The sequence below is a fragment of the Pleurodeles waltl genome, chromosome 9 (genome assembly GCF_031143425.1).
Source record: "Pleurodeles waltl isolate 20211129_DDA chromosome 9, aPleWal1.hap1.20221129, whole genome shotgun sequence".
NCBI lineage: Eukaryota > Metazoa > Chordata > Amphibia > Caudata > Salamandridae > Pleurodeles > Pleurodeles waltl.
The window spans coordinates 413,243,310-413,257,322 of record NC_090448.1 but is presented as its reverse complement, the minus strand read 5'-3'; the positions used below and the strand labels follow the sequence as shown (position 1 = coordinate 413,257,322).

Below are 14,013 nucleotides of genomic sequence, written 5' to 3'. Positions count from 1 at the left end.
TGGCATGGAGCGGTGTAGTGTAGTGTAGTAGAGTGGCATGGAGCGGTGTAGTGTAGTGTAGTAGAGTGGCATGGAGCGGTGTAGTGTAGTGTAGTGTAGTAGAGTGGCATGGAGCGGTGTAGTGTAGTGTAGTGTAGTAGAGTGGCATGGAGCGGTGTGGTGTAGTAGTGGCATGGAGCGGTGTGGTGTAGGAGAGTGGCATGGAGCGGTGTGGTGTAGTAGAGTGGCATGGAGCGGTGTGGTGTAGTAGAGTGGCATGGAGCGGTGTGGTGTAGTAGAGTGGCATGGAGCGGTGTGGTGTAGTAGAGTGGCATGGAGCGGTGTGGTGTAGTAGAGTGGCATGGAGCGGTGTGGTGTAGTGTAGTAGAGTGGCATGGAGCGGTGTGGTGTAGTGTAGTAGAGTGGCATGGAGCGGTGTGGTGTAGTGTAGTAGAGTGGCATGGAGCGGTGTGGTGTAGTGTAGTAGAGTGGCATGGAGCGGTGTGGTGTAGTGTAGTAGAGTGGCATGGAGCGGTGTGGTGTAGTGTAGTAGAGTGGCATGGAGCGGTGTGGTGTAGTGTAGTAGAGTGGCATGGAGCGGTGTAGTGTAGTGTAGTAGAGTGGCATGGAGCGGTGTGGTGTAGTGGCGTAGAGTGGCATGGAGGTGTGTAGTGTAGTAGAGTGGCGTAGAGTGGCATGGAGCGGTGTGTAGTGTAGTAGAGTGGCATGGAGCAGTGTAGTGTAGTGTAGTAGAGTGGCATGGAGCGGTGTAGTGTAGTGTAGTAGAGTGGCATGGAGCGGTGTAGTGTAGTGTAGTAGAGTGGCATGGAGCGGTGTAGTGTAGTGTAGTAGAGTGGCATGGAGCGGTGTAGTGTAGTGTAGTAGAGTGGCATGGAGCGGTGTAGTGTAGTGTAGTAGAGTGGCATGGAGCGGTGTAGTGTAGTGTAGTAGAGTGGCATGGAGCGGTGTAGTGTAGTGTAGTAGAGTGGCATGGAGCGGTGTAGTGTAGTGTAGTAGAGTGGCATGGAGCGGTGTAGTGTAGTGTAGTAGAGTGGCATGGAGCGGTGTAGTGTAGTGTAGTAGAGTGGCATGGAGCGGTGTAGTGTAGTGTAGTGTAGTAGAGTGGCATGGAGCGGTGTAGTGTAGTGTAGTGGCATGGAGCGGTGTAGTGTAGTGTAGTGGCATGGAGCGGTGTAGTGTAGTGTAGTGGCATGGAGCGGTGTAGTGTAGTGTAGTGGCATGGAGCGGTGTAGTGTAGTGGCATGGAGCGGTGTAGTGTAGTGTAGTGTAGTGTAGTAGAGTGGCATGGAGCGGTGTAGTGTGGTGTAGTGTAGTAGAGTGGCATGGAGCGGTGTAGTGTAGTAGAGTGGCATGGAGTAGTGTAGTGTAGTGGCATGGAGTAGTGTAGTGTAGTGTAGTAGAGTGGCATGGAGCGGTGTAGTGTAGTGTAGTAGAGTGGCATGGAGCGGTGTAGTGTAGTGTAGTGTAGTAGAGTGGCATGGAGCGGTGTAGTGTAGTGTAGTGTAGTGTAGTAGAGTGGCATGGAGCGGTGTAGTGTAGTGTAGTGTAGTAGAGTGGCATGGAGCGGTGTGGTGTAGTAGAGTGGCATGGAGCGGTGTAGTGTAGTAGAGTGGCATGGAGCGGTGTAGTGTAGTGTAGTAGAGTGGCATGGAGCGGTGTAGTGTAGTAGAGTGGCATGGAGCGGTGTAGTGTAGTGTAGTAGAGTGGCATGGAGCGGTGTAGTGTAGTGTAGTAGAGTGGCATGGAGCGGTGTAGTGTAGTGTAGTAGAGTGGCATGGAGCGGTGTAGTGTAGTGTAGTAGAGTGGCATGGAGCGGTGTAGTGTAGTAGAGTGGCATGGAGCGGTGTAGTGTAGTGTAGTAGAGTGGCATGGAGCGGTGTAGTGTAGTGTAGTAGAGTGGCATGGAGCGGTGTAGTGTAGTGTAGTGGCATGGAGCGGTGTAGTGTAGTGTAGTGGCATGGAGCGGTGTAGTGTAGTGTAGTAGAGTGGCATGGAGCAGTGTAGTGTAGTAGAGTGGCATGGAGCGGTGTAGTGTAGTGTAGTGTAGTAGAGTGGCATGGAGCGGTGTAGTGTAGTGTAGTAGAGTGGCATGGAGCGGTGTAGTGTAGTGTAGTAGAGTGGCATGGAGTAGTGTAGTGTAGTAGAGTGGCATGGAGCGGTGTAGTGTAGTGTAGTAGAGTGGCATGGAGCGGTGTAGTGTAGTGTAGTAGAGTGGCATGGAGCGGTGTAGTGTAGTGTAGTAGAGTGGCATGGAGCGGTGTAGTGTAGTGTAGTGTAGTAGAGTGGCATGGAGCGGTGTAGTGTAGTGTAGTAGAGTGGCATGGAGCGGTGTAGTGTAGTGTAGTAGAGTGGCATGGAGCGGTGTAGTGTAGTGTAGTGTAGTAGAGTGGCATGGAGCGGTGTAGTGTAGTGTAGTGTAGTGTAGTAGAGTGGCATGGAGCGGTGTAGTAGAGTGGAGTATGCATGGTGTGGTAGTGCACTGCCATTCCAGGCAACACATTGTGCACATGTAATGGTCATTTTAATTGAGACATAGTTTTACTGATAAAACTATACAGTGCACAAACGTGGAAGCGGTAGAACGTAGTGTATTGATTAGTTTTGATCATATTCAAATATTTGGTTGCAGTACCCATCAGAAATACAAACAATACTTTGTGCTTCCCTAATTTAGATACATTCTGAAATATTTGCGCAGTTCATTTACAGGCATTTAGATTTTGTTTTGTGCTAGAAAGAAGCCGTTAGTAAGTAGAGAAGTAAAATAAATTTGTAGAGCACCCAGTACTTAAAGGTGTCACAGTACTAGCAAAACCCAGAAGCTGCAACAGAGGCATGCTGAGCGAATGGAAAAGGGTGAGAAAACCCTATACAGAATCAAAGGGAGAAAACAATAAAAACTCCTTTAATGCCCTTGGTTTATTAGAGCAAGAAAAGTAAACACTAAGACCCTTTGGAAGGCAGAGCCTGACATTTGACCTCTGTCTTTGAATGCACAGCAAATGTGACAAGATAAGAACAACGGTTAAAGACCTGTGTACAGAAAGCAAGCACTGTGGAAGAATACAGTAAACAGGATATGCTCCACAGGATGGACTACTCAAGCTGAACAGCCTAAAATCAATTAAACCAGCAAATGGAAAGCAAGCAAATGTGATATACAAAGCCAATAGTAATCAATGGGCAGCTTTCCGAATGGCCCCAGGATGTCTTCAGCAAACCAGACAGTTCTTCTGTCTGGTAGGCTTCGACCTAAAAATGACTGGGTATGTTCCCTAGTGGCTCACACAAACTATTCTTTCACTGTTCATGTGCAAGCATATAAAGAGATGATCTGCTTTTATAAAGTCTATGCTTCATATTGTTGATTGACTCCCACATTGTTATGGCATCTAGTCATTTGTCAGTTTTTTGTTGTTGTTTTTTTTTGTTTGCTGACTCCTCTTTGAATTCAATCTTTCATTTTTCATTCCTGCTTCCTGATAATTGTCAGAAGTGTAGAGTTTATTGTGAGATTGTGCATTTTCTTTTGATGGTGATGAACCTTTTAGATCTAACTTGACAGTGCTGCTGTTTGCACGATATACTGCTTACAATATCAATAGGGGAGATTAGGTTGGCTCCCTTCAACCACTGACTTATTTGGATTAGCCCTTTCAACCATGGTTTTAGACATTCACATTTTAAACCCACCCAAAGTAGTATTCCTCAGTCGAAATATTCAAGTTATATTAAAGTCTTTGCAAACCTTCCACAGGAGGTGGAATGATAAACATCGGCAAACCATGAAGGACTATTTTCAATCTAAAAACACTCTACAATCACATGTTTTGTTACATTCAGACCTTTAACGAAAAGTAGTTGGGAGGCCGGGTTAGGGACAGGCTTGTACTCTAGTCATGACGACCACAAAAAAAAATATTGCTTTCTGTGCACAACACATGTATAAGGTAATCACTTTAACCAGCCTTCTTTAGGACGTGTAAATCTAATGTGATAAAACAAAAAATATTTGAGGTGCATGCATTAGAAATACATGTATGTGGGTACTTGAAGAGCACCTCCAATACCACAAACACCATCCGTCACATTTCCACTACCAACGCTAGTACCACACACCACCAATACAGACATCACAAGAATCAATACTACAGCAACAATACAATCCCACCGGTAACACCACCAATAACCTAATCAATTACATATAGATTTGTCTCAAACACTGACAATACCACCTTCACTATTATACATCCTGATACACTGGTTCAGTACCACCAATCTTCTCACCACTGGTGCCACACAACTACCTATACCACCACGAACCGCACCAGCTAGTTCTAACACCAATACCACCAAAACTCCAAATACCACAAAACTACCATTACCTTACAGAAACTACCACCACCAATCCCAGTACTACAGTGCCATTATTAATCTAACTGCGGGCATTGGCCACTGGCCGATGCCCACACTACCGCCCTGGTGCGGGTCACGACCAGTGGCCAACACCAAGGAGGGGGTTAAAAAATCTTCTGATGCGTTTTATTAAAAATTAAATTAAACCCCTGGGAGACACGGAAGTTCTTCCATGTCTCCCCCGATTTCCCACTCTCCCTGTTCTGACATCACTGTTTGTTTTGCTCACCAGAGCAGGAAGCGGCCTTGTGGCTGCTTCCTGCTCTGGTGGGGAAAACCGGCCCAAACGACCTTCCTGACGTTTCGTAAGGCCTTGTTTGAAAGGGGAGACTCTTTCAAACGAGGCCTTCCTGAACCAGTTCAAACCCCAGTAGACATCAGGGATTTCATTTGGAAAGGGGGGGGAATAAGGAAACCAGACAGCTGTTTAAAAAAAATAGATAGATAGATCTATCTATAGCAATCACTTTTGTCAGTTTGTGGTTCCTTGGGGGGCTGCAACTGGCCCCCCGGAAAACCACACCCACATATAAAAGTGAATTATTTTATTTATATATACTCTTGTGATTATGTTCCTGCTAGAAAAAGATCTGACTTTTGACTAGTGGCAGTTTTGATGCCATAAAGTAGTGCAGAAGGTGTATATGCCTACTGAAAGGATCAAAACTGTATTATATGTGCATAGCTGAGTGGAATGTGCAAGGGGGGGCAGCTATGGAGATGAAATGCACTTTTACTGGGTGGTAGTGAGGGAATCCGAGGAGGTAATGGGAGAACCAATAATGATTGTTGGACTCGCTAGAGGCACTAAAGACTGACGATTGATTTGTAACAAGATGGATATAATAGTGTTTTTTGTTTTTTGAGTGTCTTGAGACAACATGCTGATTGAGGGAAGAAGCGAATGTAAGGTGACCTCTACTTTTGCAGGTTTCACACACCCACCAGCAATTTTGTGACTGTGTACATAGGCTAGGGTTTTAGAGCGACAGTTTAGCCAGTAGCAGAGATGGCATCTCGTTGGATGACTGCTGCTCAAGCCCTAACTCTGGTTATAGAGGACAGCTTTGATGTAGGATCAGAGACGAGACAGCAGATACTGAGACAGCACCTGAGGGATAGGACAATGGTGCAGACTCAGATTTTTCAGTCTGAGGAGTCCCATTTGATAACTCCTCTTCCAGTGATTGAGGCAGGTGATGAGGACAATCCTGCTGTTCCTTCGCAAGCAGTCTGTGCAGCGGGACAATAGTGGGTTAGCCCAACCCAGAGAGCAGGTGCATGTGGCGGCAAGCACAGAGTGCTATCTTGGGAGCTCCCCAATTTAGTTCAGCCCCAAATTCCACCTCCCAAATCGTATTGTGGAGACATCAAATTTATCTATCACAAAACAACCTGGTTTTCTAAGGCAGGCACCTGCATTTTTTGGTCCTGGGCTTGGCAGCCATATAGGGAAACCCACCAGACCCAGACATTTCTGTAAACTAGACATCCGGAGGAGTCCAGAGGTGATGTATGGATTTCCCAAAGTTTTCTTACCCAGAATTCCCTGCAAAGCTGAAATGTTGAATAAAAACTCTACTTTTTTTCTTGCATTTGTCACACAAACTACAGGAATATGCTGGAGCCACAAAATTCCCACCACCCAGTGTTTCCCCACCTGTCCTGATAAAAACGATACCCCACTAGAGTGCCTGTACCTAGTGCCTGCATCAGGAATGGATCGCCCCAGGGTCAACAGTTGCCCTCATTTAAGGACCAACATTGACCACTGTGTGATCTATTCCTGGCATGGGCACTAGGCCTAACCATACAAGTGAGGTACCATTTTTATCAGGAGACTTGGGGGAATACTGGGTGGAAGGACATTTGTGGCTCCTCTCAGATTCCCGAACTCTGAAGCACCGAAATGTGAGGTGTTTTATTTGCCACATTTTTTAGATTTGCAAAGGATTCTGGGTAAGAATCTGGTGAGAGTGCCACAAGTTAGGCCATCCTGGGTTCCCCTAGGTGTCTGGTTTTAAAAAATGTACAGGTTTGGTAGGTTTTCCTAGGTACCGGCTGAGCTAGAGGCCAAAATCCACAGCTAGGCACTTTTCAAACAACTCGTCCGATTTCAATGTAAAAATGTGATGTGTCCATGTTGCATTTCCTGTTGCGGGCAGTAGGCCTACCCACACAAGTGAGGTACCATTTTTATCGGGAGACTTGGGGTAACACAAAATAAAAGAACAAGTGTTATTGCCCCTTGTCGTTCTCTACATTTTTTCCTTCCAAATGTAAGACTGTGTAAAAAAAAAAAAAAAGTCTATTTAAGAAATGCCCTTTAATTCACATGCTAGTATCTGGACCCCAGAATTCAGAGCTGTGCAAATAAACACTGCTTCTCGACACCTTATCTTGTGCCATTTTGGAAATACAAAGGTTTCCTTGAGACCTAGTTTTCACTCTTTATATTTCGCCAAATGAATTGCTGTATACCCGGTATACAATGAAAACTCATAACAAGGTGCAGTTCATTTATTGGCTCTCGGTACCTAGGGTTCCTGATGAACCTACAAGCCCTATATGTCCCTGCAACCAGAAGTCCAGCAAACGTAACCGTATATTGCTTTTTAACATTTTCCTGAGATGTCACATTTTCGAGTAAAACATGGAGAGAAATGGCTGTTTGTTTTTTCAGCTCCATTTCAATATTTTTATTTTAGCTGTTACTTTCTGTAGGATAACCTTGAAAAATCTACACAAATGACCCCTTTCTGAATTCAGAATTTTGTCTACTTTTTAGAAATGTTTAGCTGTCTGGGATCCAGTATTGGTTTCACACCCATTTCTGTCACTAACTGGAAGGAGGCTGAAAGCACAAAAAATAGTAAAAATGGGGTATGTCCTAATAAAATTCCAAAATTGTGTTGACAAATGGGGTTTTCTGATTCAAGTCTGCCTGTTCCTGAAAACTGGGAAGATGAATTTAGCACCACAACCCCTTTGTTGATGCCATTTTCGGGGGGGAGCGGGGACACATGCTTTCTGCAGCCCTTTTTTCCCCATTTAAAAATAAATAAATAAATAAAAAAAAAAAATCGTTGTATTTTGGCTAATTTCCCTGGTCTCCTCCAGGGGAATCCACAATCTCTGGGTACCTTTAGAATCCCTAGGATGTTGGGAAAAAGATGCAAATTAGGCATGGATAGCTTATGTGGACAAAGTTATGAGGGCATAAGTGGGAACTACCCCAAATAGCCAAAAAAAGGATCCGCATTTGGGGGGTGGTGGTGGTGGGTGGGGGGGGTGGGGGGAGAAGATGTGAAGGCCCAGCAGCTAAGGGTTAATCCCATCATGCCCAGTATCACACAACCAGCACCTGCACCACTGCTCTAAAGCTAAACTTATTGGCTTTGCCAGCGTTTGACTATGCCAGCACCAGTACCACAATGTCATTATCAATATCACCAATAGTACTACTACCACAAGTACCACACACTAGTTCCTTTAACACTACAATAAGGCATGGACAAATCCAATATGTTTAGCTTCAATTCCTATCACTTGGAAACATTATTTTTGCATGTTTGTTTGCACTGTTTTTTTACATTTTAACCCAGGCCTACTGGCTTTTCCAATGTTTGTTTTAAGTCGCTAAATATAAATGTCTACTTGTTGCTACTGTTCATGTTATTTGCTTTGCTTTGTAAAAAGCATTCCTTACTCAAATGTTTCAAACCTCTGATGCACCACTCCCAGAAAAATCGATTTTGCTTTCTTTCAAAGATTGCCAAGGTCAGTTTTCCCTTTTCCCCAAAAAAATCACATCTATTATGTTTCTACGAACATTTCACCAGTGCAATTTGCTATATCAAAGAGCACAGGCCAGATAAAAATTGTTCTAAATCCATTTCCACCATAAACCATTTTGAATCGCACCTTTTTTCCCCAGTGTGCATTTACCAAAATTGTAGCTGGGTGCTGACATTTGTCCTGGTAGAGCAGAGGTCTTGAAACTGGGGGGGTAGGCCCCCATAGGGGGGCCCAGACTCTAGCCAAAAGCAGCATTATACAGATAACATTGCTTTAAGCAGAAGCATGTCATTGCATTTTTAAAAAGGTAACAGCACTTAACTGCAAAGTTTAAATAGGTCTAGACATATTTAAACATTGCCATCTTTATAAAAATTGTGAGAAATTCTGTGGGGGGCCCAATGATTTTTATTTTTCAACTTGGGGGGTGCGCGGCATTATAAAGTTTGGAGACCACTGTGGTAGAGGGAAGTCAGCACAGTGAAAGTGTGTGTGGTGGTTGTAGGAGGCCGGCTGAGTATATGGTTTACACCTATTGTGTGGCACCCTATACGGAGTCCAGGCAGCCCTTAGAGATGGTGTTTAGGTGCCCAGATAGCAAAGCTCTTTAGGGGTAGCCGAGGCAAGCAGCTGAAGTTTATCCAGGAGGAATGGAAAGTACTTGCAATACAACAGTAGTCAGACAGTAACTCCCATACAAGAAAGAACCACACAAATGTTGAAGGTAAAGAATTCTTTATTACAGCACTAACTACTAGACTAGCATTGGTAAATCTCTTTGGAGCCATCTACACATGATATACATACACACCAAATAAGCAGAAATAGCATGAAATGTTCAGGGCCCCATGAGCGGGGGGCAAACCATATACTAAGTGGAATGCAAAATAGTGAACCCAAATAAGGTAAGTGTGGTAGTTAGCTAGGGGCTGGAGAAGAATGTAAACACCTGAGGTAAGTACAGCAAGTGTCTCCAGCGACCAGGTGCAGAGTGGTTACCTACCCAGTCATCCCATAGACCAACACAGGCAAGTCGTGGTTGGAATTTGTGAGTTTCAGGACTCTTCCCAGTGGACCCCAAGGGGACCCAGAGACAGGATGAACGTTGGAAAGTGTCCCCCCACCCAAGGATACTCAGAAGACAGGAGTTCCCACACCAAGGGTACCGGATGCATAGGGATCAAAGGACGTTGGAAACCCTCACTGAAGCCAGTGGAGGCCTCGGCTGTCCAGCTGCTGTTGTGACCCGTGGACCCGGCCAGTGGAACCCAATGACTGATTCCAGATGTAGAAGACCTGAAAAGGAAAGGGACCGAGTCCAGCACCCTCCGAGGTGCCTACATGGTGCAGGTGGCAATGCCCACTCTCTTAGAGGGCGAGGTTCCTGCAGGTTGGTGCTGGAGGAAGTCCAGCTGCAGGGTCCAGGAGCTGCAGAAGACCCTAGGAGTCACCTATGACCTGTAGCACGTTGGTTGCCAGATTGCGGGAGGGTCAGTGACCAGTGAGGCAACCAACGAGCACTGGCAAATGCAAGCAGGAGCTGAAGATGGATTTGCAAGTTCTTGGGGGACCAGCAAGGTCCAGGAGACTACCCTTTGGGGGGGGGGGGGGGGAGGGATCAGGGATGGCCAGAAGTAGTCATTGGAGCCCCCACAAGTGACCCACAGGCAATGGACACATGGAGTCACAAGGAGGCCTCAGCAGCATAATAAAATAGAAGTCCCACATCGTAGAAAGTTGCAGAACAGAGGCTGATCTTCGGACTGCAGAGTGCTGGAGCCTGGGGCTTCTTGTTGCTCAAAGATCTTTTGGAGGAAGGGCCAGTAAGCCTTGGCAAGAGCAACAGTTGCAGTGCACAGGAGTTCAAATCCAGTGGCAGGAGCAGGGTTCCACCGTCTCCCAATTTGGTCAGAAGATGGGCAGGACCCAGAGGAGGCCACCTGGCAGAGCTCTGTGCACCTCCCTAGGGGAGGAACTGGACAAGTGGAGTGGTCGCTCCCCTGTCCTTTGTGTGGTTTTATACCAGAGCGGGAACCAGGGGTTCCTGAACTGGTGCAAACCAGATTATGCAAGGAGGGCACCAAATATGCCCTTCAAAGCAGTTTTGTGGCGCTCAGAGGCCACCCCTGTCCATAGACAAATACAAAGGGGGAGATGGTCACACCTCTCCCTTGCAGGAAACCCTTTGTTCTGCTTTTTGCTGGTCGAGTCCGGCTCACCAGCAGGAGGTCAGAACAGTGTTTGGGGTCAGCAGCGTGGGCCGGCAGCCAGACCCCATAAGACTGTATAGGTCGAACTGGGGGAATCCGCTAAGGAACCCCCAGAGTATAGATAATCTTGCAACTAGCACTGGAATCAGTGTAGTTGCACGATTCCATCATGTTTGATACCAAACATACCTCCGTTCGGAGAAGCCATTATGTAGTTGGACCACTCGTATTGACCAGTGTCCACTATATATCTTAAGATGGCTTCCCCCCACTTACAAAGTCCAGGGAATGGAGTCTGGGGCTTGTAGGGATACCCTGCTCATGCAAGGGTACCCTCACACTTAGGGACATGCACCCTGCCCTTGGGCTGACTGGCCTGCCAGAGAGGTGACAGTGTCTGTGCGGTGACCAGGATAGAAGGTAAGCCTTACATCGGTGATGAAATGGCAGCCCTGCAGACAGTTTGCATGGGCTCCATGGGAGGGGGGGGGGGGGTGGAATACATGCTGCAGCCCATGAGACCCCTTGTGTACCAATGCCCTGGGTATCTAAGTACCATATACTAGGGACTTAAATGGGCATACCAGTATGCCAATTGTGGGGGCTAGAAGTACAATTTTACCAATGTTTGGGGAGAGCACTGGCACTGGGGTCCTGGTTAGCAGGATCCCAGTGCACTACAGTCCAAAAACATGCTGACCCCAGGCTAAAAGTGTGGGGGTGTTTTTAGGTTTGGTACTACAACCAGAGCCCAACTTACTACAGAGCTACATTTCCACGTGTATTTCTTTAGCTGCTGCGAACTGTCGGCTGAGCTGATTACTGCAGGAGACGGAAAGTCCTGAAAAACTGCTGACAAGAAATGTTCTGGACAAGGAAACACTTCTAGCGGCCTTGGCCTTATCAAAGGAAATGAGCTAGTAAAAACTATTGTTGACATTGGGCCGAGCATCATATTGAGTTTCTGGTGCTTCGCCAGCTAGTCTGACAAACTCCTGGGATCTCTGTATTCCAACCTGTATGCTGTTGTGGGTATCTATACTCCCCTTAACACTGAAAGCATTAAAGCAGAGTAGTACATGAACTGCTTGACTTCACCATTCTGAAAGCATTCTAAAGCAAACATTAGGGGCATAAACTATGAACTCACCAGAGCCACATAAAGCACAATCCAAGGTTTTTCCAGTGAAATCTGCCCCTTACAAATACACAAATAAAATACATAAATCTGTTTTTGTAACTGAAACCAAAACACCTCACATGCTTTCACAGGACCATTAGAATTATGGTACTGTGCTGCCACAGTGGTGTCCGAATAATGATAGATTTACCCCACGTCACACATAATCGACCACCTGCTACATAATTTGCAGGGTTCAACCAAAATGCATGTTGCTACTAGTTCAAAAAAGTGCCACCACGTTGCAAAGGGATTGTCATTACGGGCAGAGTATAACTGGTCACAGTTCTGTGACTGATTGTTGTATTCATCTGTTATATTGATAATAATGAGGTGAATTGTTCGCCAGACATAATGGATGTTTACTGAAATACTGCCATAGGATGTGCCGCATTATACAGAACATCAATTTTTTTTTTTTTTTTTTTGGGGAGGGGGGGTCATTTTTCTTGCAGCATAATTTAGTAGGTATAGCTTTGTCAATGAGATTTGGGGGGTGCGAAGGGGTTGTTCGGGGGCTGCAAGTGTGAAGGACTGCTGCTTTTGCTACTGGAGGCTGATATTGTAGCACTGCTGCAAAACAAGCCCTCACTGCTGCAAAACTGGCCCCCACCCTTCCAATCCTCTGGGGAAATGCCTGATGCCTGCTATGGTCAGTCCGGCCCGGAGTATGCATAAGGGTGAAGGGATTAGATGACCAAAGTTTGGGATACACTGATCTCTGGAGTGTTTGCGCTGCCAAGATAAGTGGAGTCTGGAGGAATCTGTTGTGCTCTTTTTGCTGCCCTCATAGGCTATATTGATTAGGGAGGAACAAATCTGCCTAGATTGTAATGGAAGTTGCTCTGTTTGGTAAATTTCAGTATGAAAACATTGGCCTGCTTGTACCACAAGATGTGGGATATTGCAAACTTGCAGTTTCTTCTGATCTCCAATGATATAAGAAAATAATAGAAATGACTGGTGCTGAAGCTTGTCCTAGCATCCATTGACTTTTCATTTCTTTGAGTGATGCCATTCTCTATTAAACCAAATAATTTATTAGGCTGCAGTTTTGTATTGTATTTTAGTGTATAGATCCTTGTTTTGATACTGGTATCAATATTTCTGGACTATTTTTCTTTGTCATAGGAATCAGAGATGCCTGATGAAGTAAATATTGATGATCTATTGGACCTTGAAAGTGATGAGGCAAGGCACAGAAAACTCAAGGTATGAAATGATTTGGACTGTTTTAATTTTACCTAAAAAGTGAAATGGGAAAGAGGGAGCTAAAGTTGACAGATGCTGTTAGATAGAACATTTACAGAAAACTGGGGTATTCCAAATGTAGAACATGTATGTTCATCGATCAGGTCTGTGGCGTAAGATAGTGGCTATGCCTTTAAACACTGCACAGAACCATGATTCTGAATGGACGGTTTTAGGCCATCTGTCTTACATGTGTAAAATATTTCCAAGTGTGCTAGGCTGGCTAGCATTCCTGATGCTGGCTTTAAAATTGCATTTTACACAACACTTCGAAGGCACAAATCCTCTTTTTACAGATGTGGCCCATGCTGTTTCCTCGTGGTCTACATACCAGAACATTACTGCTTTGGTTAGTTGGGTTAATTACAGGCTGTTGCGCTTCTTTCTCGTCTGTCTTTGCTTCTACCTAAAGTGGTAGATATGACCCCAGAAATAACTGACAATTAGTAAATGTATCTTAGAGATTCTATTTGAATGCGTCATCAGTAAAACATTTTCAACATTTCCCCTTTTAAAATCAAGCCTTTAGTTATTCATTAGTAGCATGTGAGTTTTAACCCAGTTAGGTGAAACTGATGCATTTTCATATTTTCTTACAAATATTTGTATGCACAATGCTACTTGTACACCGCTTATAAAATACTACTGATGGCCAGTCAGTACTGGTCGATGTATTGAAAAAGCCTCCCGTCCGCCCACTTTTAATGATTGTTATTGTTTCAGGGCATCTTGGAGTCCTGCAGCAACAATACAGAGGTAAGTGGCTGATCTACGTTTTTGGTTAAGACATTGGCCTACAATATTGCTATTGATGGGATTTAAAATCGTTGCACACTTTGAAAATGCTGTAGCGTTTACAGGTCCCTTTATACGAAATGTATCCTTGCTGCAAGTGTGGTACCTTTGCCAGCTGCAGTCACTGCATAAGAGGCTTTCACTACTGTGCTTCACAAATTGCAATGGCTGCCTTTTTCCGTTCAGTGCGAGCAGAAGGCGATGACCAGCTCGAAGACCCAAACATGATGCATGCCTTGATAATAAGGGACTGGTGCAACTCAAAAACTCAGCGCATTTCTATAAAACAAATTCCCGAATTAACTTGCAAATCACATCCTTTATCCATTTTTAGTTTTCAGATGTTGAACCTTTGCGGTTCTA

At 45.2% G+C, this 14,013-nt stretch overlaps 1 protein-coding gene across 1 annotated transcript in view; it reads left to right on the top strand.

Moving 5' to 3' along the window:
- The window catches only part of PPP1R14A (protein phosphatase 1 regulatory inhibitor subunit 14A), a 192,381-nt gene that overhangs the window by 131,743 nt on the left and 46,625 nt on the right, over positions 1 to 14,013 (top strand). Inside the window, exons 2-3 of the mRNA XM_069207193.1 lie at positions 12,736 to 12,816; positions 13,579 to 13,611. Of these exons, the coding sequence (XP_069063294.1) occupies positions 12,736 to 12,816; positions 13,579 to 13,611 (114 nt within the window). The remainder of the gene's footprint in view (positions 1 to 12,735; positions 12,817 to 13,578; positions 13,612 to 14,013) is intronic.